Below are 27,601 nucleotides of genomic sequence, written 5' to 3' on the forward strand. Positions count from 1 at the left end.
CTTGTTTTAGCTGGTCATCTCCCAGCCTGACCAGCTAAGACCAGGTTGAAAATGGCTGGAAACCAGTCTGGAAATGGCCAAAACCCCTCCAAAACAAGGCTGGGGGACCAGCTAAAACCAGCCAACCAGCCTGGGCTGGTTTAAGCTGGATTTTTCTGTAGGGATATCAATATGCTAGTCTTGATGGTGTTATCTTTAAGCTAGTGTGCTGAAAAACAATGATAAAATTTCAGATGAGAAGATTTAAAAATGTTAAACTTAATGACATACAGAATAATGCCAGAGCTGCAAAGATATGAAGAGCATATATAACAGAGGTACTGGATATATAACAGGTTTAAAAAGACCCATCTCTCACTGACCAAGGTCCAGAATTTGTCCCATACATGAGCTCATTTGTCCCACTTTGAGTCCTATGCCATAATAAAATTATGAAAACAATCCCTTGACGAAGGCTTTAACACCAAGCCGAATCCTGTGTTGACCTGCTGCGGCAGCATGACTGAGACTGTTGCTATTTAAATAAATGAAATTTAAATGACAATAGGCTAGTTGTTAAAGCTTTAACAGATTCCTATTTTTTTCTAATGAAATAATATGTAATTGATGTATATTGGATGTATATGATGTAAAGGATAATTGATGTAAATCTTCAGGAAATGTTTTTGGTACATCAAAAAAAAAAAACATACAGAACACTGGAACATAAAAAGATTTAGAATTATAGAATAGTTATATATAAGTACATAATAAGTCAAACAAAGTAAAAAAATAATAAATAATAAAAAAAAATACTAAAAATATTACAATTAATGCGGTTTCACACTTTGATATGGATCAACGATTTTGATGACGTCACTCCACACTTCAGCTTGTCGTCAGACTTTCAAGATCTCCGGTTTTTGGTAATGATATATTTGTTAGTTTGTTGATATTTAGGTTATTTAATGTTTGATAAACATACATTATTTGTCCGCTACGTTTTTTTTACCCCGGAATCGGGACCCTTATTTTAAAAAAGACGACTTTCCACCTGAATGGGACTCTTGTTTTGTCTTAACGCGGAACTTGCGCGTACGTCACTATCAACGTGCGATCTGAGGATGGACACAAACAGAGCAGCGAAGGTGTGACTTTAATCATCATTATTTTAATATTAAGTGCTGTAATCGCTATTAGTCTGGGTTTTGATTAGACAGGTTATATATGAGGGTGTGCTACATTTTAATCGCTCGTTCAATAAGGTTAGCTCTAATAACGTCATTCCTACAGCTCCCGTTCATTTAGTTAATTACATCATCATCATAATTATCAACATAATTACTTTAAGAAGTTAATCCAGGACTGACACATTTATAAAGCTTTTGCTTGTTGTTCTAGTCTTGCTGTTTGTCAGTTTAAGGAAACTTTTATCCTGTTTAATAATATGTATGTCTGTACTGTGGATGGTAATGTAATGTCAGACCTGAACATTTAACGTTAAACTGTGAAAATAACAGTAAACTGTCAGTTTCCCTGTAATTACTTGTATTGGGTTTAAGTAAAATATTGATATTTATTATACAGACACACACATTATTTGACCATTCTCTGGATTTATTCATTCATTTATTTTCCTTTGGCTCAGTCCCTTTATTTATCAGTGGTCGCCACAGCAAAATGAACCACCAACTCTTCCGGCATATGTTTTACACAGAGGATGCCCAGCTGCAACACAGTACTGGGAAACACACATATACACTCCTAAATTCCCTTATAGCGCATGTGTTTGGACTATGGGGGAAACCGAAGCACCCGAAGGAAACCCACGCCAACACGGGGAGAACATGCAAACTCCACACAGTAATGCCAACTGACCCAGCCGGGACTCGAACCAGCAACAGTGCTAACCTCTACCGTGTCGCCCCTCTGGATTTAATATTTCTAGTTAAATGTTTGATTGAAGCATAATTTTAATTTATTCTGCAACCTGCAAAAAAAATGTGCACAGAGAGAGAGAGAAAGACTATAATTAGTGATTATGAAAAATATAGCATCACATTGAAAATAAATTAAACGATTATGAAATAAATGTGTCTAATAAATATTTAAATGAGATTTTTTTAATCGCTATCCAAAATAAAAGTTTGTTGTGACATCATATATGTGTGCGTTCTGTTATAAATACACACATACATGCATATATTTAAGAAAACGTTTATTTATTTAGATGTAAAATGTGTAGATGATTCAAATGAGGGATACATTTAAATATCGTATGCAACAAAATAGTTTTGTTTATATGAATGTGTGAACATAATAAACGTATAATAAATATAATACACATATTAAGTCATAACAAGTTTAATTTAGGATGTGATTAATCTTTGCCCGGCAGTAATGTAAATACACGCTCTCTCTTATTCCTGTTTGTTTGTGCAGCTTGAGTTTGCGGTGCAGATGTCATGTGACAGCTGTGTTAATGCAGTAAAGGCCGTCCTGGAGAAAGATCCAGGTGAGTGAAACCCAGAATCAAACACTCTTCTGTGCCAAGGATCTGTTCTCTCTTTCATATGCTTCTTTATACACACAGTTGAAGTCAGAATTATTCCCCCTCTCTTTGTTTTTCCCCTAATTTCTGTTTAACAGAGATATTTCTTTCAACACATTTCTAAACATAATAGTTTTAATAACTCATTTCTAATAACTGATTTATTTTATCTTTACCATGATGACAGTAATATTTGACTAGATATTTTTCAAGACACTAGTATTCAGCTTACAGTGACATTTAAAGGCTTAACTAGGGTAATTAGGGTAAAGTCAGGGTAATTAGGCAAGTTATTGTATAATGATGGTTTTAATAATAATTTTGTAATAATTTTGACTTTAAAATGGTTTTTAAAAATTAAAAACTGCTTTTATTCTAGCAGGGCTCAACAATAAGGACTGCCCGGTGACCCGGGGCCAGCGTGAAAGACACTCGGGACAGTAGACAGGATTGTTACTGGCCCCTATCGGCCAGTAACGATGAACGCGTTTTTTTTTTTTTTGTAACCCAGTAACAACCAGTACAGCGAAGATGGCAACATGGCGGCAAAATTAAACAATGAGGCTAAAAGAAAACGTCTGTTTCTAAAGTCTTAGAAGCAGACAATTACATTGGTACAAAATCAAGGAACTGAAAAGAAAGAACAAAAAAAAAACAGTTGTCAGTTTGGCAAGCCATTTGTATAAAAATTATTTAGAATTGCATTAAAATACCTGCACATTTTTCATACTGCTCTTTCATTTGCATAGTCTTGAATTTTGCTCATTATACATTTATTAACATATTTAAAATGTTTAAATTCTAGATTAACAGGCATAATTTTGCCATTATTTAAAATATGTGGCCAAGAAATAGCTATTAACTTTTTAGTTTTTTTTTGGTGGGGCCAATGAAAATTTTGGCAGGGCAAGTAAAAATCTCAACCAATGGCCCGATCGGACCCGTATAAAAAATCCTTAGCGTTAAACCCTGTCTAGCTAAAATAAAAATCTCCAGACGAAAAAAAATATTATAGGAAATCCTGTAAAAATTCCTGACTCTGTTAAACATCATTGGGGAAATATTGCAAATAGAAAATAAATTCACACGAGTGTGTGCGCGTGTGTGTGTGTTTCAGGAGTGCAGTCAGTGCAGGTAAACCTGTCTAAGGAGGAGGTTTTGGTGGAAACGGCTCTGACGTCTCTTCAGGTCCAGACTCTGATCGAGAGCACCGGCAGACGAGCCGTGCTGAAGGGAATGGGAGGATCAGACTCAGGTCAGCCCGCACACACTGATCATCTTTATGTGCTGTTGGGGGTGCTTTCATCCGCTCTGGGTTAATTTTAAGTCTTAATTTGGCCACAGATTTCTCAGTGTTTCAGCAGATGCAATGATTTTGGGTGATGAATCTTATTTTGACACATATTTTGGAAATTTCTAAAATTCAACAACGCACTCTGGGCATATTGACTACTCTTTCATTATGTTGGGGGCTGTTTTCGCCCCATTGACTTTCAGTATAACCACAAATTTCTTTTTTTTTTAAAAGATTTATTTTTGGCCTTTTTACCTTTATTAGATAGGACAGTAATGAGACAGGATGCAAAGTTGGAGAGAGAGAGGGAGTAGGGTTGGGAAATGTCCTCAAGCCGGGATTCGAACTTGGAACACCCTGACATGCTGCTGCACCATATGTCGGCACGCTAACCACCAGGCTGTTGCACCGACATAACCACATATTTCAGATTACAAAGCTTTGGTAGCATATAATCATGCCTTCTTAATTGTTGCTGATTTTCCCAGTTGAGAAGAGGTAAGATTTGTGATTTTTACTGTTGATCATCAGTTACAGTTCAAATAAAGCTTAGCTTCTGGCTTTTATATGGAGTGTGCGTGTGAGAGAGAGAAAGAGAAAAAAAAACCTTTACACACTTATCTTGACATGTTTGAGAAAATCTAAATAATCAGCTCAGCTCTCAGAACACAGTAAGTGTATTTCTGCACACACACTATAATCTCCCATTTTTACCCCCGGGATCTCTGTATAAAAGCCAGAAACTGTTTTTGCACAGGCTTATCTAAAGGGTTAATGTTGCCAACTGATGATCACCAGTAAAAATGACACAATTGACCTTATCCCAACTGGGAAAACCAGCAACAATCAAAAAAGCATGATTAAAACTTTTTTTTTTATATATTAACAGATTTGTGTGTGTTGAGCATCAGTTAAGACAATGTTAGCAGCTGTCAGCTTTAATTGTGGGGAAAACTGGATAATTTTGAGCTTTTGTCAGCTAATTTCAGCTTCCGGGTTTAAAATGATTTTTGGGGAGGGATCAAAATCGGCGACGTAGCGCAGAACTGCAAGTGCAATGATGACGCGTCGGTTTCTCATTATTATTCAAAACGGAGTTTCCTTATCCTATGAGAAGAGCCGGCTGCTTAATTATTCATGAGAACATGACAGCACGCGCTTTCCTAAGGCAAGGCAGACGCAGACCTGCCAGACCAGTGCCAAGCTCAAGCTGTGAGACACGGACCCACAGGCACGCAGTAGCCGTTCATGAAGGCTCGTATGTGTTTGTTTTCATGATCCACGGGGTTTGTTGCATGTTTTTCCCCGCAATCCTGTCAGGGCCGATTATACAGCAAAGCTGTGTGTGTGCTGCAAGCATTTTTGTCAGGAGAGCAGCACGAAAATTGGAGAATGGCGGATGTTGTCTTGTATCAGGAGTTCATTCACATTCAGACACATCGCCGTGCTGCTGTGTTTGCCTAAATCCTCTATATTACCAGCAGGACTAATGCTTAAAATAGACAGGTCAGGAGACCTGCTGCACTGAGTCTGCTGGATACGGGGATTGAGGGAGAATCCTCATTTATAGTGTTTATGAACACACTTATCTTTATAATGATATAAACTGTGGTTATGTGTATATGAAATTACGAATAACAAATGTAGCAGGGCATTAAATCACTGTTCATTTCTTTGCATTTTAACTTTGTAAACTATAAACTCATGCGTCTCCTCACGGTTTGTCTCATTTTGTAAGCTAGCTGACATCAACAGTTATTCGCTCCCCTTCTCCCCTGCTGGCCACGCCCACTCCTGCCCGATGCTCGCGGAGCTCCACGCCCATTAATCATGCATCTTTTGAAAAAATTCTGAAATAGACATTAACCGAAAGTGGGGGGTGTCATGGCCCTTTAAATGCGGTCATGGTTTTGCAATCAAGAAACGTGCTTATAATGGAAGTCAATGGGGCAAAAACAGCCGCCAACATAACGAAAGCGTAGCCAATTTGACCGGTACACGAGGCTTAAGTATAGTTTTAAGAAATGGCTTCTTAATAATCAACATTGTGAACATAGTTTCTTTTTATTTGTATGTTTGTTGGTTTTCATGCTGTTCACACCAGATGCAGAACACGCGTCATGCGCTAGTGATTTACATGTTTAGTCAATGCAAACGCGCGAATAAACATCCTGCGGTGCGATATGCTTGAATGGCGCAGCGCGGCGTGAATTGACGCGCTTAAAGGCTGATTTATACATCTGCATCAAGCGCACGCGTATGCTACGGCGCAGCCTACACGTCGACGCATAGCCCTATGCCCAGGCCGTCGGCGTCGCTGACATGCACCTCTCAAAAAATGTAACTACACGTCGCAATGATGCTTAGCACAAGCTCTGTGATTGGTTAGCTTAGTAGCGCTGACAAGTCTGGGCGGGACTGATAGCTGCGCGAGCCCAATGGAGCAATTGTTTACAAGTGTGGAGTCCCGTGAAGGGGCTCCGGATGGAAAGTTTTGTTTTGCGTTTACCTCATAGTTAAAGTTGTCGCACGTCCACCGGTTCCTGCCTCAAAATAAGCGAGTTTGAGCCACTTGTACATTCAGGAAGTGTTCAGGAAAAGCAAAACACCAGCGAAGAAACTGGACACAGAGGAACATTTACACCTCACTGCCAAATATTGTTTCGGAAGTGTTATTACAGAACAACCGAAACAGCGCGCAGAAGTACAAAGGCACAGCTAGGTCAAGCTGATCACTTGATGCAGAAGTATAAACCAGGCTTAACGCTCGTTTTGCGCGAATCACTCGAGTTCAAAAACCTGAAATTAAGCGGACATTCGTGCCGCGTTAACCAATCAGGAGCAGCTCTTTTTTCCTGTAGCATCTGTTGTTGGTGTCCTGGGGGAAATCCTCTAGCCGACGCCGACAACAGTTCATCAAACTGGGCTTGGCTCAGTCAGAGGCACCGCTGAAAGCCTCCGTCATCCAGGTTCAGTTTCTGGAGGAGTTTATGAGCTCACAGAGCTGGATGCACCTCTGACAGTATCTAGTGGACTCAGACACGGCCCTAAACGTATCGACGCTGTTTATCATCCTTCATAAAGCTCATGAACACTGTTATTTTCTTCATAAAATCCATGTTAGCCATTTAGCAATGAAGCTAGAGTCACCGGGCAGACAAAAGCCCCGCTCATCAAGCGAATCCTCGTCTGTTCTGAAGTGAATTTGACGCGTGAATGAAGCGAGTAAACTCAAATGTTCACGCGGCAATTTACGCGCAAATAGAGCGATTTATCCGCGCGTTCTGCATCTGGTGTGAAGACAGCATTAGGGCTGTGAAATCTAATTTGGGTAGATTTACATTACATTTTTGGGCAATGTTAATTATTGCACACTGACCCTTTGTTGTAAAATAAAATGAATTAAAATTTTATTAAATTAAAATTCAAATTAAATGTTAGAGCCATGATGGATGCTGATTAAACTCAGGATATACTAGGATTATTTTTGAGTTGACCAAAACAATCAGTCCCTGTGTGTACCATAGCTAAACTGAAACTTATCTGGTTAACTGGCTAAACCGGCTCTTTGTGTGTTTGTGTTTTTATATATCAGACCTGGGGGCTGCCGTGGCAATGCTGAGTGGGGCGGGGCTTGTCCAGGGCGTGGTCAGATTCCTGCAGCTGTCACAAGACCGCTGTTTGATTGACGGGACGATCGACGGACTGAGCCCTGGGGCTCACGGTCTGCATGTGCATGAACTGGGGGATCTCACACAGGACTGCAGGAGGTACCATCAACAATACAGCAGATCATGAACACGAACATGCAGCTCAATATTATTGTGGTTGAAGGAAAGTGAAAGAAATATAACATGAAATATGTGAAGATTCCAGAAGATTAGATATTAGTCAAGTCATTCCAACATTTTTATCAAAGTCTTCACTTCAGGGCCGGTCACATGTATCCACCATGTTTGTAGTTCTAATCGATGTTTGTAGTTCTAATCGAAGTGCAATGCATGTGGGTAATACTAGCCATTAGAGATCATCACATCCAATTTGATCTGCAGTTCTTGTGTGCTCGCCAAAAATGCAGACTAGACTTCTCTTTATTACACCTGCTAAAGCTAAACTTGTTTGTCTTGCACGTCTTTTGCTAAGTAATCAGGTTTGTGTTCTGTTTATCAGTTGTGGAGATCATTTCAATCCATTCAGGAAGCAGCATGGAGCTCCACAGGACTCTGACAGGGTATACTTATTTAGCTTTCCTTTGTTTTTAGTAATGCTCTTATTTAACATTTTGAAGACACGAGATCAGTACTGTATAAAATCAATATAATATACGACTTTAACAGTTTATTCCAAACACATACCTATTAATTGAGTTTATTTGCTAATGTATAACTCCATTTTCAGCATTTCTCAGAAATATATATGTTTTTTTTTGTAAGTGTGCTCTTTAATGCTTAATGTAATACAACAAAAAACAACTAAAAACCCTTACTTCTATAAATCATATTTATTAGTAATTATACTTTTCATCTGTAAATGAATAAAAACTGAAGTACCTGATTTTGCAAATAAACTCTTATTTAAAGCAGCTCATTTATTATAGTAATATACACTCACCGGCCACTTTATTAGGTACACCTTACTAGTACCTGGTTGGATGCAAGTGTGCCGCAAGCCTGCGTTTGAGTGAAGGTCTCGGCCATTAGATCGCCCCCTGGGGGCTGGCTGCAGTACAAGTCATAAAGCCCGCCTCCTCCGTGTTACTGAAGGAGACTTGAGCCCAAATAAAAAAAATAATTACACTTGCAATAAAATGTCCCGAAAGATGGTTCTGGTGGATTAAGGCACTGATTATTGTGCTGAAATAGGTGCAGATCTTCATTTTTGTAAACAGTTTGTTTTTAGCAGTAATTTAACGCTGGGCGTGTCATCGTGATTGACAGTTGTGATTGACAGTTTCTCAAAGCAGCGCGTCTGAGCTTCGGCAGGAGACTGAAGTGTTATTATTCGATTTCTGTGTTATTTTACCATGACAACATGAGTTCAGCAGTAAACTACAGTTTCTGACATACATGATCCTGGTGGAACACTGTTTATTCGCTAAGGTCAGGGCTTTTTTCGGGCTTTATTAGTTTGCTGATACACGCCTAACCACCCAGATAGCAAAACACACTCGGGCCAGTTCCAGCTAGATTCTTGCCTGCCGGAGACTTACCCCTCAGAGCTCAGACTGACTACCTCTGCTGGACCTACTCCGGATGCCTGGACTCACTGCCCGATTCCAGCCCGAGTCAATCGAGCCAGATGCGGCGGCCGAGCGAGCCGGCGCTGCCGCATGCGAGCCGGAATCAGCCCGCGACGCCGCGAGTAGGTTATGCGCTGCAGTCCGGAGCTGGCGCGATTGAATATATAAAACCCTCATATTTGTTAACGTTATTACATCCATTTGTGTTGATATGACAGCAAACGCATGCTGAGAAGTTCGGGGGGCGTGGTTGATTTTACATAAAGCGTTTGGTTGGAAGCTCGACTCCGCTCATTTTCGCGGCTCCTCCTCTGGCTCCATCAGACAGTCCTTCTGCGCATGTCAAGGCTCCAATTTCAGCAGTCTTTTGCGACAGTTTGTGCAGGTCAAGCAGGCGTTTTGCCCTCAAGGCGTTCAGTGGGAAAAGGGGCTGTCGCGTCGTCCATATTTTTTACAGTCATTGGTTGGATGCCTTCAGAACTGCCTTAATCCTTCGTGGCATAGATTTAACAAGCTACTGGAAATATTCCTCAGATTGACATGATAGCATCACACAGTTGCTGCAGATTTGTCGGCTGCACATACATGATGCGAATCTCCCATTCCACCACATGCCAATTGTGGTCTATTGGATTGAGATCTGGTGACTGTGGAGGCCATTTGAGTACAGTGAACTCATTGTCATGTTCAAGAAACCAGTCTGAGATGATTCACGCTTTATGACATGGTGCGTTATCCTGCTTGAAGTAGCCATCAGAAGATGAGTACACTGTGGTCATTAAAGGATGAACATGGTCAGCAACAATATTCAGGTAGGCTGTGGCGTTGACACGATGCTCAATTAGTACTAATGGACCCAAAGTGTGCCAAAAATCTGACTCTACCGTCCGAATGTGGCAGCAGAAATGGAGACTCATCAGAGCAGGCAACGTTTCTCCAATCTATTGTCCAGTTTTGGTGAGTCTGTGTGAATTGTAGCCTCAGTTTCCTGTTCTTAGCTGACAGGACTGGCACCTGTTGTGGTCTTCTGCTGCTGAAGCCCATCCTTCTCAACGTCGGACGTGTTCAGAGATGCTCTTTTGCAGACCTCAATTGTAACAAGTGCTTATTTGAGGTATTGTTGCCTTTCTGTCAGCTGGAGCCAGTCTGGCCATTCTCCTCTGACCTTTGGAATCAACAAGGCCCACAGAACAACAACCATGCCATGATCAAAGTCACTGTAATCCCCTTTCTTCTCCATTCTGAAGCTTGATTTGAACTGCAGCATGGTCGTCTTGACCATGTCTACATGCCTAAATGCATTGAGTTGCTGCCATGTTAACGAGCAGTTGGACAGGTGTACCTAATAAAGTGGCCAGAGAGTGTATATAAAAAATATTATTTACTAGTCAAGCTTATATTCATACTATTTTATTTATGTACTATTTTTTGTTTTTTTAGCTACTTTCTAGCCTTTTCTCCTTTACATTGCTCTGCTATATGCTTTATATATTACTGTTTTTATCCACTTTCCATTGATTGATATTTGCAAAAAAAACTATTTATTTGAATGATTTGCATTAATAGTAATTATTACTGTTTATTGATTTGTTGCATTGATTGTAATTTCATTACTGCTGATTGATTTGATTGATTGATATTGACTATTTTTTATTGATGTACATTTGCATTAATGATGCTAATAATAATTATAATTTTGCATTACTATTGATTGATTGTATTTGCATTGCTGTTGATTAATTTATATTTGCATTACCATTAATTAACTGCTTGGTAATGGCATTACTATTGATTGTTTGGTTGATTGATTGATTGGTATTTGCATTACATTTGTATGGTTTATTAACTGCATTTGCATTCCTATTGATCAATTTATTGATTGGTATTGCCATTACATTCGATTGATTGATTGATTGATTGGTATTTCTGTTAATGTGGATTGATTGACTGATGAACAGTAGTAGATGTGTTTCTCTGGGCTCTCCAGCATGTTGGGGATCTGGGAAACATCAGCGCTGGTCCAGACGGCAGAGCTTCATTCAGACTGGAGGACTCTCAGATCAAGGTAAATCCAGTTCTTCAGCGTGTGTTTCTAAACCCTGCGGCCGACAGTTCTGCGCAATAATCCAAAGCCTCCGTTATTATGGTAATTACACCTTTGACTCACAACTCTTACATGGCTACACCCAAAGACTCTTAGTTGAAGTCAAGTTCGTTCACTTGGAAACAATGTTTGCAACACCTCCAGTGCAGTTTATCCTAATATATGTTATATATACAGTACTGTGCAAAGGCGACACGGTGGCTCAGTGGATAGCACTGTCGCCTCACAGCAAGAAGGTTGCTGGTTTGAGTCGTGTTTAATGTGTTTTTTTTAATGTGTGTTTAATGTGGTTTCCCTTGTATTTTTTTCTAATTGTCCTGACATTTTCTGACATAATGTGCTGCTGTGTAATATCAGTCTTCCTTTTAACACTTTCCAAAGTTCTTCTTTAGGTTTAGAGTGTCTTATCTTTGTTTGTGCAGGTGATCTTATACAGCCTCTATAATATTCAGGTCTGGACTCTGTGGAGGCCATTTCATGACTGACTGTTTCATCAGCTGATTTCATTTTTCCAAATAGGATTTCACTGCAATAAGCAGATCATTATCATGCTGAAAATGTAAACCATTACCACTGAAGTCCTTTCTGGAATGAATGGCTTAATGGATTCAATTCTGTCTGTACTTTTCAAAATTCACAATTCCATCAACCCTAAACGCTAACAGTGCTAGTAGAAATGCAGCTCAAACCAGGACTAACAGTCTCTCTCCAACATTGTCTTTCACATGTCTTAAACAATTAAACCCAAAATAATAAAACTCAAACCTAACCTAACTGCTATCCTAACAAATCATGCATCAGCTGAACGATCATTTATTAAACCTTCATAAATCTCAGTAAAACAAAAAGACAAAACATGTACTCTTATGACTGGTTTTGTGTTAAGGGTCACACATAATAATTATAACATCAGTAAAACAACAGATTTAATGTTGGCCTAAAACTTTTGCACAGTAATGTACATATAAAATACATCATGGGCTCTATTTTAACAATCTAGGTGCAAAGTCTAAAGCAGGGGTTCTCAACTGGTTTGGCCATGGGACCCACATTTTCACATGGTCATTAAGCCGCGACCCAAATTTTTAGGAATTATTATATAATTTTAGAAATTATAATTAATTTGTATTTAATTGTTAACATACACAACTAGTGACAGATAAATTATAAAAAAAACACCAAGACTTACAAATACAATATTGTACTGCTGTCATTTAAGAAAATGTATCAAATTATAGAAATATTACAGAGTAAAAATGTCAAATACTGTAAACAGTGGTTGGGGTAAGGAAAAGTTAAGTTACCATTAACTAAACTGAACTGTTAATAAAACATTAAGACTGCTCTGGTTAAACTGCACAGAAACCAGCAAACTGAAGTAAAATTATTAAAATAATCATAACCATTTTATAATAATCAGCAGTTATTTGCTGTTCTGCTTTTGTGTGGGCTTTCTTGGTCTTTGCTACACGGTGAGCACAGTAAGATGTACTTGTACTTGTTTTGAACATGAAGATGTTCAGCACTTTTGTGATGCCCTCAGCTTTTGGAGTCATCTTGGAAAATAGTCCACAGGTTTTTCCTTGCAACTGGGATGTTTGGTTTCTAAATAATTTAGGTTTCATGCTCTCTTGTGAAAGCACCTCATTACATACTCCGCGACCCACTGAAAATGTTCCGACCCACCAGTTGAGAAACACTGGTCTAAAGCGCATGGCGTAGAAGCATGAAGGCCGTGTCTGAATCTACTTTTGCTATTTTAAGAATGGAAGAACACGCTCTGCACCGCGGCACAAGGTCTAACAGGGTTGTGCTTATTCTCTTAATGAGTTATGGGTGTGTTTTGAGCACCCATAACTCATCCATAACGTTCATTTGCACGTCAGATTCACTGAGCAATAGACACGAATTCGCGTCATAGGCTTCTGTCTGCCAGGTGACTGTAGCTTCGTTGCTAAATGGCTAACTAGATTTTATTGAGAGAATAGCTGTGTTTATGTGCTTTATGAAGGCTTTATCAATTTATTTAGAGTCATGTCTGAGTCCAGTAGATCCTTTCAGATGTGCATTCAACTCTGTAAGTTCATAAACACCTTCAGAAACTTAATCTGGATAATGGAAGCTTTCAGCGGTGCTTCTGACTTAGCCGAGCCCAGTTTGATCAACTGTTATCCAGTGTCGGCTGGAGGATTTCCCCCCAGGACAACAACAACAGGCGCTACATCATAAGCGTGCCCCTACAAGAGAGTAAAGTCCAGATTTTCGAACTTGAGTGATTTGCGTGGCAATCGTGCAAAATGCTCAACTCGCGCCACCTCATTTTCGCGGATCGCGCTGCAAGATGTCTATTCGCATCTTTGCATTGACTTAACATGTAAATCACTCGTGATTGACACTTTTTCCGCGTCTGGTGTAAACGCAGCATTAGAGTCAGCTATTTACATGGCGGTCTGAACGCTTTACTAGTGATAAAACAGCATCTGCAGTGCAGGGATAAAGAACGAGCGTCCTCCATTCAGCCTCTTTACTTTTACTCTTTATTTTACTCCTTTACTTTCGTGGAGTAAGAAAATGATGGAAACCGACTCCACTGAAGACATCCGTCAGCCTATATATTTAATTTTGTTTAAGCGCAAAGATTTGTTTGAAAACTATTTCAAAATTCAGTTCTAATTTCCAGCAATTGAATAAATCAGCAAAAATAACAAAGTGTGTTAAAAAACCAAACACACATCCTGTTCTTATGCCCCATATGGGGATGCAGACGTCTTCAAAATCCGACAGCAGGACAAATCAAAACCTGTTTTTATTAAAACAAATATAAATATGCATATAATAAATAATACAGCTGATAATAATAATATTATACGAAAACAATTTGTCTTGAATAAACTTAAAAAGCCCCCCGAGGTGAGGCATAGGAGGCCAGTGGTTTTTATATTTATGTAGAAAATAATAATTTTTGTAACATTTTAATCCTTTATTTATTTTATATGTAAAGATATGTGTGTATTGCTGTACATCCTGTGTGTATTAGGCAATGAGTAAGTGTTTGGACCTGCATAGCTGCATAACTAACAAGCTCTGCACTGGACTTTAGAGCAGATTTTAGTTGGTCAATGGCGCAGTCTATTTCAGTTCCTCAAAATAGCCACTTGCCAACAATGCGCCTTAACACCTCCTTAATAGACCAGCACACCCATGAGTTACTCTTTATTTTACTCCTTTACTTTCGTGGAGTAAGAAAATGATGGAAACCGACTCCACTGAAGACATCCGTCAGCCTATATATTTAATTTTGTTTAAGTGCAAAGATTTGTTTAAAAACTATTTCAAAATTCAGTTCTAATTTCCAGCAATTGAATAAATCAGCAAAAATAACAAAGTGTGTTAAAAAACCAAACACACATCCTGTTCTTATGCCCCATATGGTGATGCAGACGTCTTCAAAATCCGACAGGAGGACAAATCAAAACCTGTTTTTATTAAAACAAATATAAATATGCATATAATAAATAATACAGCTGATAATAATAATATTATACGAAAACAATTTGTAATGAATAAACTTAAAAAGCCCCCCGAGGTGAGGCATGGAGGCCAGTGGTTTTTATATTTATGTAGAAAATAATAATTTTTGTAACATTTTAATCCTTTATTTAACTTATATGTAAAGATATGTGTGTATTGCTGTACATCCTGTGTGTATTAAGCAATGAGTAAGTGTTTGGACCTGCATAGCTGCATAACTAACAAGCTCTGCACTGGACTTTAGAGCAGCTTTTAGTTGGTCAATGGCGCAGTCTATTTCAGTTCCTCAAAATAGCCACTTGCCAACAATGCGCCTTAACACCTCCTTAATAGACCAGCACACCCATGAGTTCACAAAGTAGCAGAAATGGATTTGCTATTTGAACAACGTGGTGCAAAATGTGAAAATTAGGGTTGCACTGGTCTGAAAATAGCAACAAATCGCGCCAAACACGTCTTGCGCCTTATTGCACCGGGTGTATGATAGGGCCCAGTATCTGCAAACATATATTGGTAATTTAATGATTTAGAAGAGTCAGAAATGTACAGCTCTTTCCTCTAATCTGATGTGTTTTTATGGTGGTTTATCATTAATTTGTCCTGTTTGTCAGGTATGGGATGTGATCGGACGCTCTCTGGTGGTGGATTCAGGAGAGGATGATCTGGGTCGAGGGAATCACCCGCTGTCCAAAACCACTGGAAACTCCGGAGAAAGGTCAGGGTTTCGTGACCCTTTAAAGAGAAGTTTAGATTAGAACTAAATCTCACTATTAACTTTAGTGGCTCCTAATAAAATATTAGCTGTTTGTTAGATGTTATAAAGCACATATTCTTCAGTATCTTATTCTATATTCCTAATCTAATCTGCAGAATTCCGCAGATTTCTAGCCCATTATTAATTCTGTTTATTTACTTGAGTAAATGTGTAAATCTAAATCTATTCAGGTTTTATTCAGTAATTTATTACTTTTTATTTCATATATTAAGGTTTTAATTATGATACTCCCAAAATAATTCTGCAGAAATCCGCAGATTTTTACCAAAATTCTCCGCAGAAATAGCAAAAAAAAACTTCCGCAGATTTCGTCTGGCCCTGCCCATACCTAAATCTTAATAACTAAGAACAAGCCGCTTATTAGGGTTGGTTAAAAGCCAGAGTTAATGGTTTACTAATAGCGAGAACTGAACCTTAAAATAAAACCAAAAATGATGTTAATATTTATGTTATTTTATATCTTTATGTTGTGTAGTCTAATTTGGAGAATGAAAAAAAAGCATTCCTCCTAGAGCAGGGATGTCAAACTCAGTTCCTGGAGGGCTGCAGCTCTGCACAGTTCCAACCCTGCTCCAACACGCTTACCTGTAGGTTTCAAACAAGCCTGAAGGACTCAATTAGTTTGATCTGGTGTGTTTAATTAAGGTTGGAAATAAACTGTGCAGAGCTGCGGCACTCCAGGAATTGAGTTTGACATCCCTGTCCACGAGTGTGTGTGTCTGTGTGTGTGTGTGTGTGTGAAGTTTCAGCTCAAAATACCACACAAATAATGTTGTATAACTTTTTAAAACTAACCCTTTTAGGCTTTGATCCTGTCGCTTTAAATTTATATGATATTGAGCTCTTTTCACTAGAGGGCGGAGCTTCAAACACCCGTGTGTCAGCATAGTGAAAGATTTAAAACTCTAATGGCAGACGGCTAATGATATGCTAATGAGGGAGAGATAGTCACTAGTGGGTGGAGCTTTCTCCGTCTGATTTCATGTACAAAGGGAGAATGTCAATCAAAGTGTTTCTGTATGTTTATGTGTGCGTGTCTGTGAGTGTGTGTGTTTCTCAGGCCCCGTTTACACTTGTGCATTTTAGTTTTAAAACGGCGTTTTAGATCAAAAACGATCTGTGTCCACACTAGCGTTTCACCCAGCGTTTCTGAACATATCTCCGTCCACACTACGCCACCAAAACCGTATATCACGTGACCATACGCACACTCTGGGCATGTAAGTTCTAGTATAAACAGGAAGCATGTGTCTCGCTCGGCATTTGGTTATTGTTAGTTAAACAACGGTTGAACAATGAACGCAATGGCAAACAAAGCAAGAGAGGTATTTTTGTGGACAGACGAGGTCGAGTTGTTACTAAACGTAACAAATGAATAACTGCGCAATGGCGCCTAAAACAGACAATAGTGCAAAGAACGCTCCCATTTCTGTGCCCGTGTTGTTGTTTACAGAACTGTCTTCCGGTAGCGTTGAAGCCATGTGTTATAGTCATGTGATAGAGACTTGACGAATAAGGGAAGGATACGCAATGACACAAAAGCCCCATTCAGGTAGCGAATTTCAGCAGCCCCACCTCCGTTTTCAAATGTCTCCGTTTTCCCCCATCCACACTGAGACGGAGCAGCAGCGTTTCAGAATGAAAACGGCCTCTTCAGCGTTTCCAAAACGCTCCGTTTTCGGCGCTCGAAGACTCTGGCGTAGTGTGGACGGATGGCGTAACCGTAGCAAAACTTATGCGTTTTTTTTAAACTAAAACACATTAGTGTAAACGGGGCCTCAGACTGGTGTGTGGCATCATTAATGCGCGTGTGTGTGTGCGTTTCACAGACTAGCATGTGGGATCATCGCTCGCTCCGCCGGGCTCTTTCAGAACCCCAAGCAGATCTGTGCCTGCGACGGAGTGACGCTGTGGGAGGAGAGAGACCGTCCCATCGCCGGCAGAGGACGCAGAGTCGAAACACACACCTCTCATCTGTGACCATTGCACACACACACGCGACCAGAAGGAGATTATTCCTGACCAATGAGAGCCTGAGCCAGTGTCTGAGGTGTGCACGCCCCCGACACACACACGACACCACATGCTGATTATCATATATCTAGATCTCTATCAAACATCACAGTGATTGTGTTTTAGTCTGTTTGATTGTTCGTCCTGCTGCTGAAGCACAGTTTCAATGTAGGAAAAAGTAAACGGGTAATACTTTATATGTAGGCTCATACATGCTTGTCATTTGATAACATTTTTGATTTGAAATCTCACTCGCTTTACAATGAGGGTTGGACATAAACTATGAATGAACGATACTTCTCATTGTTCATTAATCATACTTCAGCATTTATTATTAATGCATTTTTAAAATATAAAGTTTTGTGTTAGTTTGTGTGTGTGTGTGTGTGAGTGTGTGTATGCAAATGTGTGTATTAATGCATTATTGCATTATTATTACAGAATTGAATAACTCATAATAATATTTTATGTTTCTCGTTAGTCTCATGATAACAGAAATTAAATATGAAAACAGCACTTCTGGAGGAACTATGACGTCACTTTGTTGGTTAATCGGCTGCTAGCATAAAACTGGTTCCCTTGATAAAATCCCTATTGGGTTTTCCCATAGGCTTTACGAAGATTGCAAATAATAAGCTCTGTGTTCAAACACTGTTCATTACACTTACACGTTTTGTCCAGCCGGATAATCCTCACCAAGTGGCAACCTCCCACTCTCCCTCAGAAAGCCAATACGGAAGTAACTGAAACTGCAATTCATCCGAAATTCCGCTAGTCCTGGCCGCTCCTGGCTCCAAAAATAGAGCAAATTTCAATTTTGTCCAGCCGGACAAAATAGAGCAAATTTCAATTGAGCCCACTGTTAGAAAGGCCAACTTTACAGCAGAAAAAAGGTGTTTACAGCCTGGTACAAAAAAATTTTTTGTTAATACAGCTAATATTACCCTTCATGACAACTGTGAGGGGGGTGAATTTTTTTTATAGCTCATCCGTTTCCTTTATATTAAGTTTGCATAATTAAGGGCGTGGCCACTTGAGTGACAGCTAGGTCTCGTTGGTCGCCGTCATGTCACCTCAGCTGAATCCTGCAGATTAGCCACTGAACTCGGCATATTTATCGTATTTCTGTGTTGTTTTATGTGGCTTTACACAGTCAACTGCCTTTTGGACTTGTTTCCTACAATTATTAGATGGCATGTCATGCGGAGTGCACTTAATTGTGCTCACAAACCATTCACTTGGCCTCCATTTCCCATGAGAGTAAAGTTATTTACTTGTATACCATCTCTATACATGTATTTGTTTTATTTAAGATCATTTATCGTTTATATTTATATTTAGAGCTGTAATGCACTTCATAATCTGACAAATTGACTTCGTCGTCTGAAGCGTTGTCATACAGTGTTATGCTGGATTTCATCAATAGTCTTACATTAACTAACACAGACTATATCTGAAGTGTTTGAAAGTAATTCGCTTTTTCCTCCTGTTGAAAAACGGATTAAGAACAATGTTTAGTGGCTCTGTGTATTACAGCAGTGTTTTTACAAGACTAAACTCTTTATTGATATAGTATACAACCAAGCACAAGTGCTCAGAATACAAACGAGTCGCAGGTGATAAAGTATTAAGCGTTCTCCCAAAGTAAAGTGTGTCTGAACCAGGTCCAAGCAAAATGCAGCATCTGTCTGTAGTTCCGCTCACTCTCCGCCTCTTTGCCCTTGTTTGGTATCCCGCCGTGGGTGTGATGACACGCGAACAAAATGGCGACGGTTGGCCGCGCCTACTTGTGGCTTCTTTTGCGCTCTTTAGAAACCTATGGGTGACGTCACGGATACTACGTCTATATATTTTACAGTCTATGATCCTCACACGAAAATACAACTTTGAGCACTTTTGGATCCTAAATGCAAAGGCAAAACCTGAGAAGCTAACATTAGGCTATAAACGGACTACAGTGCCTTCAGAGTGCTCGCCTGTGACGTCAGCACCACCCTGCTACAGACAACTTTACTAACTTAGTTTTAAAAATATGGTCCATGACAAAGAGTTAATCTCTCTCTTTATTATATTATAATAACTATATATTATAAACACACTATATTTTATAAAATATATATTAAAAGCACATCTGTATAGACCTACGTGCCTTTTTACGAGGGAAATACATTTGCTTTGCTTTACGGTTGTTGTAAAAGTTTTAAAACTGTGTGTATGAATGTGCCTACATAGTATTTTCATCAGACATATTTAAATGAGTGTATCACTCAAATGAGGCGTGAGGGACAAGTCTATAGGGGAATTGCCAACTTGCGTCATTTGGTTTTAACCGCGTATATCGGATGCAAAAAGAGACCGGTTGCAATATCAAGCATGTCATGTTGTGCGGTAGGAAGCTAAATTCAAAATATACTGTACACCACACTGCTTTTAATGCCAACCGCAGACGTCTTTGGCTTATGCTGATTTCACACCAGACGCGGAAGAAGCATGTTAAGTCAATGGAAAGACGTGAATAGACATCCTGCAGCGCAATACGCGCAAATGAGACTGTGCGATTGGCATGATTCGTGCAAATTAAGCAGCGCAAGTTGAGCGTTTTGCCTGATTGACTGGCTTAACGTGCATTTCGCGCAAATCGATCAAGTTCGAAAATCTGAACTTTCGCACTGCGTTATCCAATCAGGAGCTTTCTCTTGTAGTGACATGACGTAACGCCTGTTGTAACGCTGACACTGGACAACAGTTGATCAAACTGGGCTCGGCTCAGTCGGATGCACCGCTGAAAGCTTCCATTATCCAGATTAAGTTTCTGAAGGTGTTTATGAGCTCACAGAGCTGGGTGCACCTCTGAAAGGATCCTTTGCACTCAGACATGACTCCAAATGAATCAACGCTGTTTGGACGATTTATTCGCGCATTCCGCGTCTGGTGTGAACACAGCATAACAGTCATCATAAGAGCTTAATGGAGTGAGGACCTAATTAAAAATGCTGGACTCTGCAGTTCTCATGTCATATCAGGTCAGTTCACGCTATGCTGAATCATACACATTACTCGTTGTTGATTGCAGCAAGGATTTCAGCAAAAACAGTTAAATATGGTGAATTAAACTGCGGACACTGAATGCTTATGAAATGTAAAAATGTAAGTCCACATACCCTGCCGTACAGGTGCAGTTCGCTGTCAGAATGCAGTAGTTTTGCTTGCTGGTGATTAATTACCCAGGCCTTGTATAGCTCCGTCTTCGTTTCTTTGGATAGGCAGAATCTCGGTTTTTAGCTCTACATAGTGTTGAATCTGGTAATCTTGGAGCATTATTTCTTGCATATGACGACACAGAACAGCATTGTTGGCATCCAAAGACTTGTAGACCTTTAACTTCTCTGATGTAAAATCAATTGGAGCTTCAATGAGATGTGTGTGTGTATATATATATATATATATATATATATATATATATATATAAAGATAGATAGATAGATAGATAGATAGATAGATAGATAGATAGATAGATAGATAGATAGATAGATAGATAGATAGATAGATAGATAGATAGATAGATAGATAGATAGATAGATAGATAGATAGATAGATATCTTCAGAGAGTTGTATATTTTAAGCTTGATGCTTGGTCATTTCGTCTTATCCAATATCCATTGGGAGGATTCTATCGCAAATGGACCTGTTGAACGCCGCTCACTTTAACGTTAATTTTGTAGAATAACTGTGCTGATCACTGGGTGATGAGCTGTTATAATACGCTGAAAGCATCATGTAAATAATATATATAATATGTAATCGATAGACCTTATCTTTTTAATACAACAACAAACTCTGTACCACATCGGATGTCATTCCTTCGCTGTAAATGCTAGAGCTCCCATTTTTTTCTGCAAAATCATTGCTGTGATCAAAAACGAGTAACGAGTATGATTCAGCATAGCGTGAACTTACCTGTTATGAAATTTAAACTGCACAGTTCAGCGTTTTTATTTAGGTCCTTCCTTCATTCAGCTCTTAAGATGGCTGGTAGCCAAAAATGTCTGCAGTTGGCATTAAAGCAGTGCGGTGCACGGTAACATTTAGGTTTTCTATTTTTGGACTTTGGCATCCTACCACACAACACAACATGTTTGCTATTGCAACCAGTCTCGATTTGCAACCGCTATGCACGGTTAAACCCGTGGAACATCGTGTGTGACGTAGGTTGGTAATTCCTCCATAATCTCTCCGACACCACCTGTAGTCCCATTTAGCAACCTGATAACAACCGTCTTTTTAAAGAAGCATAACCGATTTATTAAATCAAGTGTGTGCTGTAACTGATGGGTTTCATCTTGTTGAATAAAACGTGACAGTATCTTAAGTTTGTGTTAACCATGAACCTTATTTAAGCGATTTAATTGAAATTCTATTGACAAAACCCATTAACTTTTGTACGAGGAAACCGGAACTGCTAAAATGCTAACTCGCTTCTGGGTTTTCGCACACAAATTGACGTCATCGTTCCTCCACTCCATATAAATATGAATTGCCTTAAGTAAATAACACATTGAACTGTTTTCATCAACCCGGGCTCATTGTGGAAACGTAGCCCCGCGGACGTTTCTGCGGACCGCGAGATATGTCCCGGGAGGTACGTATTCGAGCGGTTTTTGTTTTCGCGGATCCGCGAGAGGCCGCTGTGCACGCTTTTTCGCGTCTCGGGCGCCTCTCAGGAGCTCGTGCCGTTCGCGCCCGCGCTGTTCTCGCGCGAAAAGCCGCCGGATCGGCCGACCCGGCTGCCCTCCTCTTCCTCCTCCTCCTTTCCTAAACCCGAGTGACGGTTTGCAAAAGCCGTCCAGAAAAACAAAAAAAAACAAAACAAAAGCCCTCGTCTTCAACCGCGTTTTTGGATCCCGCCGCGTTCTCGCCCTTATTTTTCGGATTCTCTTTTTCATCTTACCTGATTTCTGTACCCGCTGTTCCCCGGACTCGATCCCGGTCGTTGTCCCCGCTGCCGGCTCCTCCTCCTCCTCCGGGCCTCCGCTCCGCCGACCTAACGCTGTGAGCTAAGCAGACGAACTGGTTGCATCGGGAAAGCCCTCCACTCGGAGGCGAGCTGTCGGCCGGCGAACGCGAAGAGGAGGAGCGGAGCGGCGCCACACCGCCCCGCAGCGTTTGCTCGAAAAAAACTAAACGCGGCCGTACGTACCTCCGGCCACGTAAATCACGGTCTCCTGAAACATCCGTGGGGCTACGTTTCCAAAATGAGCTTGGGTTGGTTTTCATTTAAACAAACAACAGTGGTGTTATGTAAACAAACTTTAATCTAAAGGGAAGTCTATGATGAAGTCTTAATTGAAGTCTATGATGAACTCCAATCAATCTGAATTTCCCACAAACGCTGGGAAGCGCTGATATAAAGTGTCTTGCTTTAAACATGAAAGTAATTTAGTTTTTTTAATGATTTATTTTTTCATGAATGTTGTACGGGTAACTAAAACTGTTCTAATAAACATTAGTCATTTCATAATGTTTGTCTGTGTTAAATCACCTTTTTTTAAGTAAACATGCATAGAAAACCTATTAAATGCAAGAAACTAAGATTTAACAACATGTTAACAGTGGGAAATGCCTATGCACACTCTTTCATACAACATGAGCTAGCAAAATAAACATTGTGAATTTAGGTTTTCATTGTACACTGTAAAACAAATTTGACTCAACTCGTAACTGTAAGGCAACTTGCTGCAGAGCTTTGTTGAGTTGACTCAGTTTTCAACCCAAGTACAGCACTTCACTTGATATAAGTTGAGCAAACTCAAAAATGTCCTGAAGCTGGTTGCTTTATAATTTAAGTTGTCAACTTTTTTACAGTGTACTTTAAGATTACTTGTAACCATTCTTTTTAAATGTATTTATTATTCCTAGCAAGTACTAGTAGACTCTTTAGTATGGGCGTGAGATGTATATGTTAGTATTAAGTTTGTACATATTTCATAACTTATATTTCCTTCAAACGCAGAAGCAGATGGTCAGACTTTGATTGAAGATGACCAAAACAAACTTTTTTTTTGTGGATTAATTTGCATGGATTAATTATTTACCTTTAGAATAGCCATGTGAGCTAGCAAAATGTACATTGTGAATACTCAATGTATATGTATAATGTAATGTATGTATAATGTAATAATATTATCTAAATGTATAATAGTATACTCTTTAATTTATTTACTATTCGTAGCATGTACTGTACTATACGTGATCAATTTTTATTAATTCACCTTAAAAACACAGTAGGAGTAAGACTAGACTCTGCAGTATGGGTGTGAGATGTGAATGTTAGTACTAAGTTTGTACATATTTCATAATTAATATTTCCTTCAGACACTGAAGCAGATGCTCAGACTTTGATTGAAGATGACCAAAACAAACACATTTGTGTGTGTGTGTGGATTAATTTGCACTAATTTCACTTCAAGAATAACAATATTTGTGAGATAGCAAAATAAACAGTGTATTTTGATTTTCATTGTACTTTAAGGCTACTTTTAAGTATGCTCTTTAATTTATTTATTATTCTTAACAAGTACTGTACAATAACAAGGTTTCAGCATGTTAAATTAAGACATTTTTAAGACCATTATGAATGAAATATTAGACCCATAAAGGGTTAAGGCTAAGGAATTTTTCAAATGGCACAGATGGAAAAAAGTTTTATTTGCCCAATCAAAAAAATACATATAATTTAATACATTTAATAATATAATAATAATAAAAATATAAATATTTTAGATTTTATTTCTTAGCTAAATATTTTAAATACTATATAAAAACAAGCAAGCCCTACTTTTATCTATACACTTTTTTCCAACAAAAACTTTCTTTAAAATAATAATAATCAAAAAACGAACAAATCTTTTAAAGGTTTTCAAAACTATAATAAACTAAATCTAAGCACAGCAATCTGAGGTCGGTGTCCTCACCAGTAAATACATAAACTTTTAAACAAATGTTATTGTAAGGAAAATAATGAAACCATTATTATAAATAAAGTTAAAAATGACCTTTTTAAATAAAAAGTTTAAAGCTTTGAGATGGATTGTTGGTGATTGTATGCGTTTTGGCCAGATTTGCAATACATAAACAAAGGAAAATTAAGACCTGGGGTCCGTTCTTCGTACGTGGATTACTCAATTAGCTGGATTTGGATGTTGACGATTTGACACGATCCAGGATCGTTTCGTTCTTCAAAGCTGATCTGAGAGTTGTCGTCATAGCAACAGTTCTGCTAGGTCAAACCTGATCGGGAGCAGGTTCAATTCATATAAACAGGATTAGATCGGCTCAGTTCAAGCAAAAATAATACAGAAAGTATGTTCTGAATTCTGATATTTTCTTACAGTAGTAGTTATATACATTTGGGAAAATGGTACATATTTTTTAACTATATATATATATAAAGTTATAGTCATAAAATAAATAAAGTTATACATATTAATAAAACGTATGCAATCTGCACCCTTGAAATGAAAGTATAAAGACTGCCACCTGGTGGTGCAAAGAGAAAACTTATTGATATGAACTTTTTAGATTGCTTTAGTAGAAATTGTGTATAATAGAAATGCACAATATGTGACTTTTTTTAAAAGCAATAATACATTTATGCAGTCATGAACATGTTTTGATAGTTAATATGTCGGTGATTTGATGCTTCACAAAAGTTGCAGACGCCTTTACCAATATCAAAACGCTTTTGTAAACAACCAGTTATTCTTTACACCGATTAAAAAAACAGCTACTATAATAAAGAAAATATTTTCTAAATGTAAAACTAAATACATTAATTTGCATTGAAATACATGATGAATTGACACATGAAAGTGTAAAGCCTGCAGCTCACAACAAATGTGGAAGGTTATCGCGTGTCATATTTAACAAACCGTTTACTGCTAATTTGATGTAATTTTGCTCAAATGGATAATTGAATATTAATCAGATGATGTCATTACGCTGCTGTGCTGTCAGCCAATCGTTGCATTGCTGATCATGATTTCGAGGATCGATAGATCTGTCCTTCACAACACACGCAGCGATCTCAGATCAGTTCATCCAGACATTCTAATCTGATTCGCGAACTTGTTTGAAGATCCAAATAAGCGAGAGATCAGTTATCAAGATTAACAGATCCAGGATCTGTCAAATAATATTAGATCATTTAAGCGAGGTACGAAGAACGGACCCCTGTTTAAAAAAAGATTTAAGACCTACAACACAATATTTCAGTAAATGTAAGACTTTTTAAGGCCTAAAATTTGGATTTTGAGATTTAAGACTTTTGAAGACCCTGCAGAAATCCTGAATAAGTTAACCATTTGTAAAGATTTACCTTGAAAACACAGTAGAGGTAAGACTAGACTCTTCAGTATTGCTGTGAGATGTATGTTTGTACTAAATTTTTACATATTTCATTAATAAAAACAAAAACAAAAGCAGATGGTCAGATTCGATTGAATTAAATTATTTTTGGTGTATTAATTTGCACTGATGAATTTTTCAAATTAAGAATAACAATGTAAGCTAGCTAAAACAATTGTGGATTTTGATTTTCGTTGTACTTTTAAGATGCCTTGTAAGTAATTTATTCATAATTTTTTACCAAGTGCTGTACTATAAGTGAACAATTTTTTAATAATTTACCTTAAAAACACAGCAGACGTATTAGACTAGACTCGGGGTGTTAGATGTTGCCATATGTTTTGTACTTTGTACATATTTCAGAATTAATCTTTTCTCCAGAAGCAGATGCTCAGACTTTGATTGAAGATGACCAAAACAAACACATCTTTGTGTGTGTGGATTAATTTGCACTAATTAATTATTCACCATAAGAAAAACAATGTGACATAGCAAGATAAACATTGGGAATTTAGATTTTCATTGTACTTTAAGACGCCTTGTAAGCATACTCTTTAATGTATTTATTATTTTAAGCAAGTACTGTACTATGAGTGATCAATTTTAATCATTTAATTTTAAAACACAGTAGACTCTCCAGTATGGGTGTGAGATGTATATGTCTGTACTAGTTTGTACATATTTCATGATTAATATTTCCTCCAAACGCAGAAGCAGATGGTCAAACTTTGATTGAAGATGACCAAAGCAAATTAAATAAATAAATAAATAAAATGTGTGGATAATTTTGCACTGATTAATTGTTCACCTTAAAAATAACAATGTGGCATAGAAAAAAATTCATTGTAAATTTTGATTTTTATTGTACTTTAAGACTCCTTGTAAGTATAGTTTTTAAAATGTATTTATTATGTTTGACCAAGTGCTGTACTATAAGTGAACTTCTTTTTATAACCTTAAAAACACAGTAGAAGTAAGACTAAACTCTTCAGTATGGGTGTAAGGTGTAAATGTTTACACTACGTTTGTACATATTTCATCATTTTAAAAAAAGAGACCACCACTGCAAAAGCAGATGGTCAAATTTTGATTGAATCTCACCAAAACAAACTATTTTTGTGGATTAATTTGCTTGAATGAGTTATTCACTTTAAGAATAACAATATTTGTGAGCTATAACAAAATTGTGTACTTTGATTTAAATTTGTACTGTAAGATTCCTTGCATATATATACTCTTTAATGTTTTTATATCTTTAACCAAGTACTTTATGTAGTTAACAATCCTTAATATTTTACCTTAAAAACACAGTAGGAGTAAGACTAGACTCTTCAGTATGGGTGTGAGATGTGTATGTTAGTACTAAGTTTGTTCATATTTCATAATTAATATTTCCTCCAAACACGGAAGCAGATGCTCAGCCCTTTATTTGAAGATGACCAAAACAAACACATTTGTGTGTGTGTGTGGATTAATTTGCACTAATTAATTATTCACCGTGACATAGTAAGATAAACGTTGTGATTTATTTTTATTTCCATTGTACTTTAAGACTCCTTGCAAGTATACTTTTACATTTCTTTATAATTTTTGACCAAGTACATTACTATAAGTGAACAATTTGTTGTAGTTTAACTTGAAAACACAGCAGACTAGACCCTTCAGTATGGGCGCGCGCATCAGCATGCAAAAGAATGAGCGATTCTGAAGAA

At 38.1% G+C, this 27,601-nt stretch overlaps 1 protein-coding gene across 3 annotated transcripts; it reads left to right on the forward strand.

Moving 5' to 3' along the window:
- Positions 1–506: 506 nt before the first annotated feature.
- On the forward strand, positions 507–17,984 carry ccs (copper chaperone for superoxide dismutase). 3 transcript variants are annotated; one of them, XM_073906557.1, is made up of 8 exons: positions 507–905; positions 2,422–2,494; positions 3,648–3,785; positions 7,420–7,594; positions 7,995–8,055; positions 11,051–11,128; positions 15,310–15,413; positions 17,303–17,984. In XM_073906557.1, exons 1-8 carry the CDS (start codon positions 813–815, stop codon positions 17,451–17,453), a joined length of 873 nt encoding a protein of 290 aa, XP_073762658.1. In that variant the 5' UTR covers positions 507–812; the 3' UTR covers positions 17,454–17,984.
- Positions 17,985–27,601: the final 9,617 nt, after the last annotated feature.

The sequence above is a fragment of the Danio rerio genome, chromosome 7, assembly GCF_049306965.1.
Source record: "Danio rerio strain Tuebingen ecotype United States chromosome 7, GRCz12tu, whole genome shotgun sequence".
Classification (NCBI taxonomy): domain Eukaryota; kingdom Metazoa; phylum Chordata; class Actinopteri; order Cypriniformes; family Danionidae; genus Danio; species Danio rerio.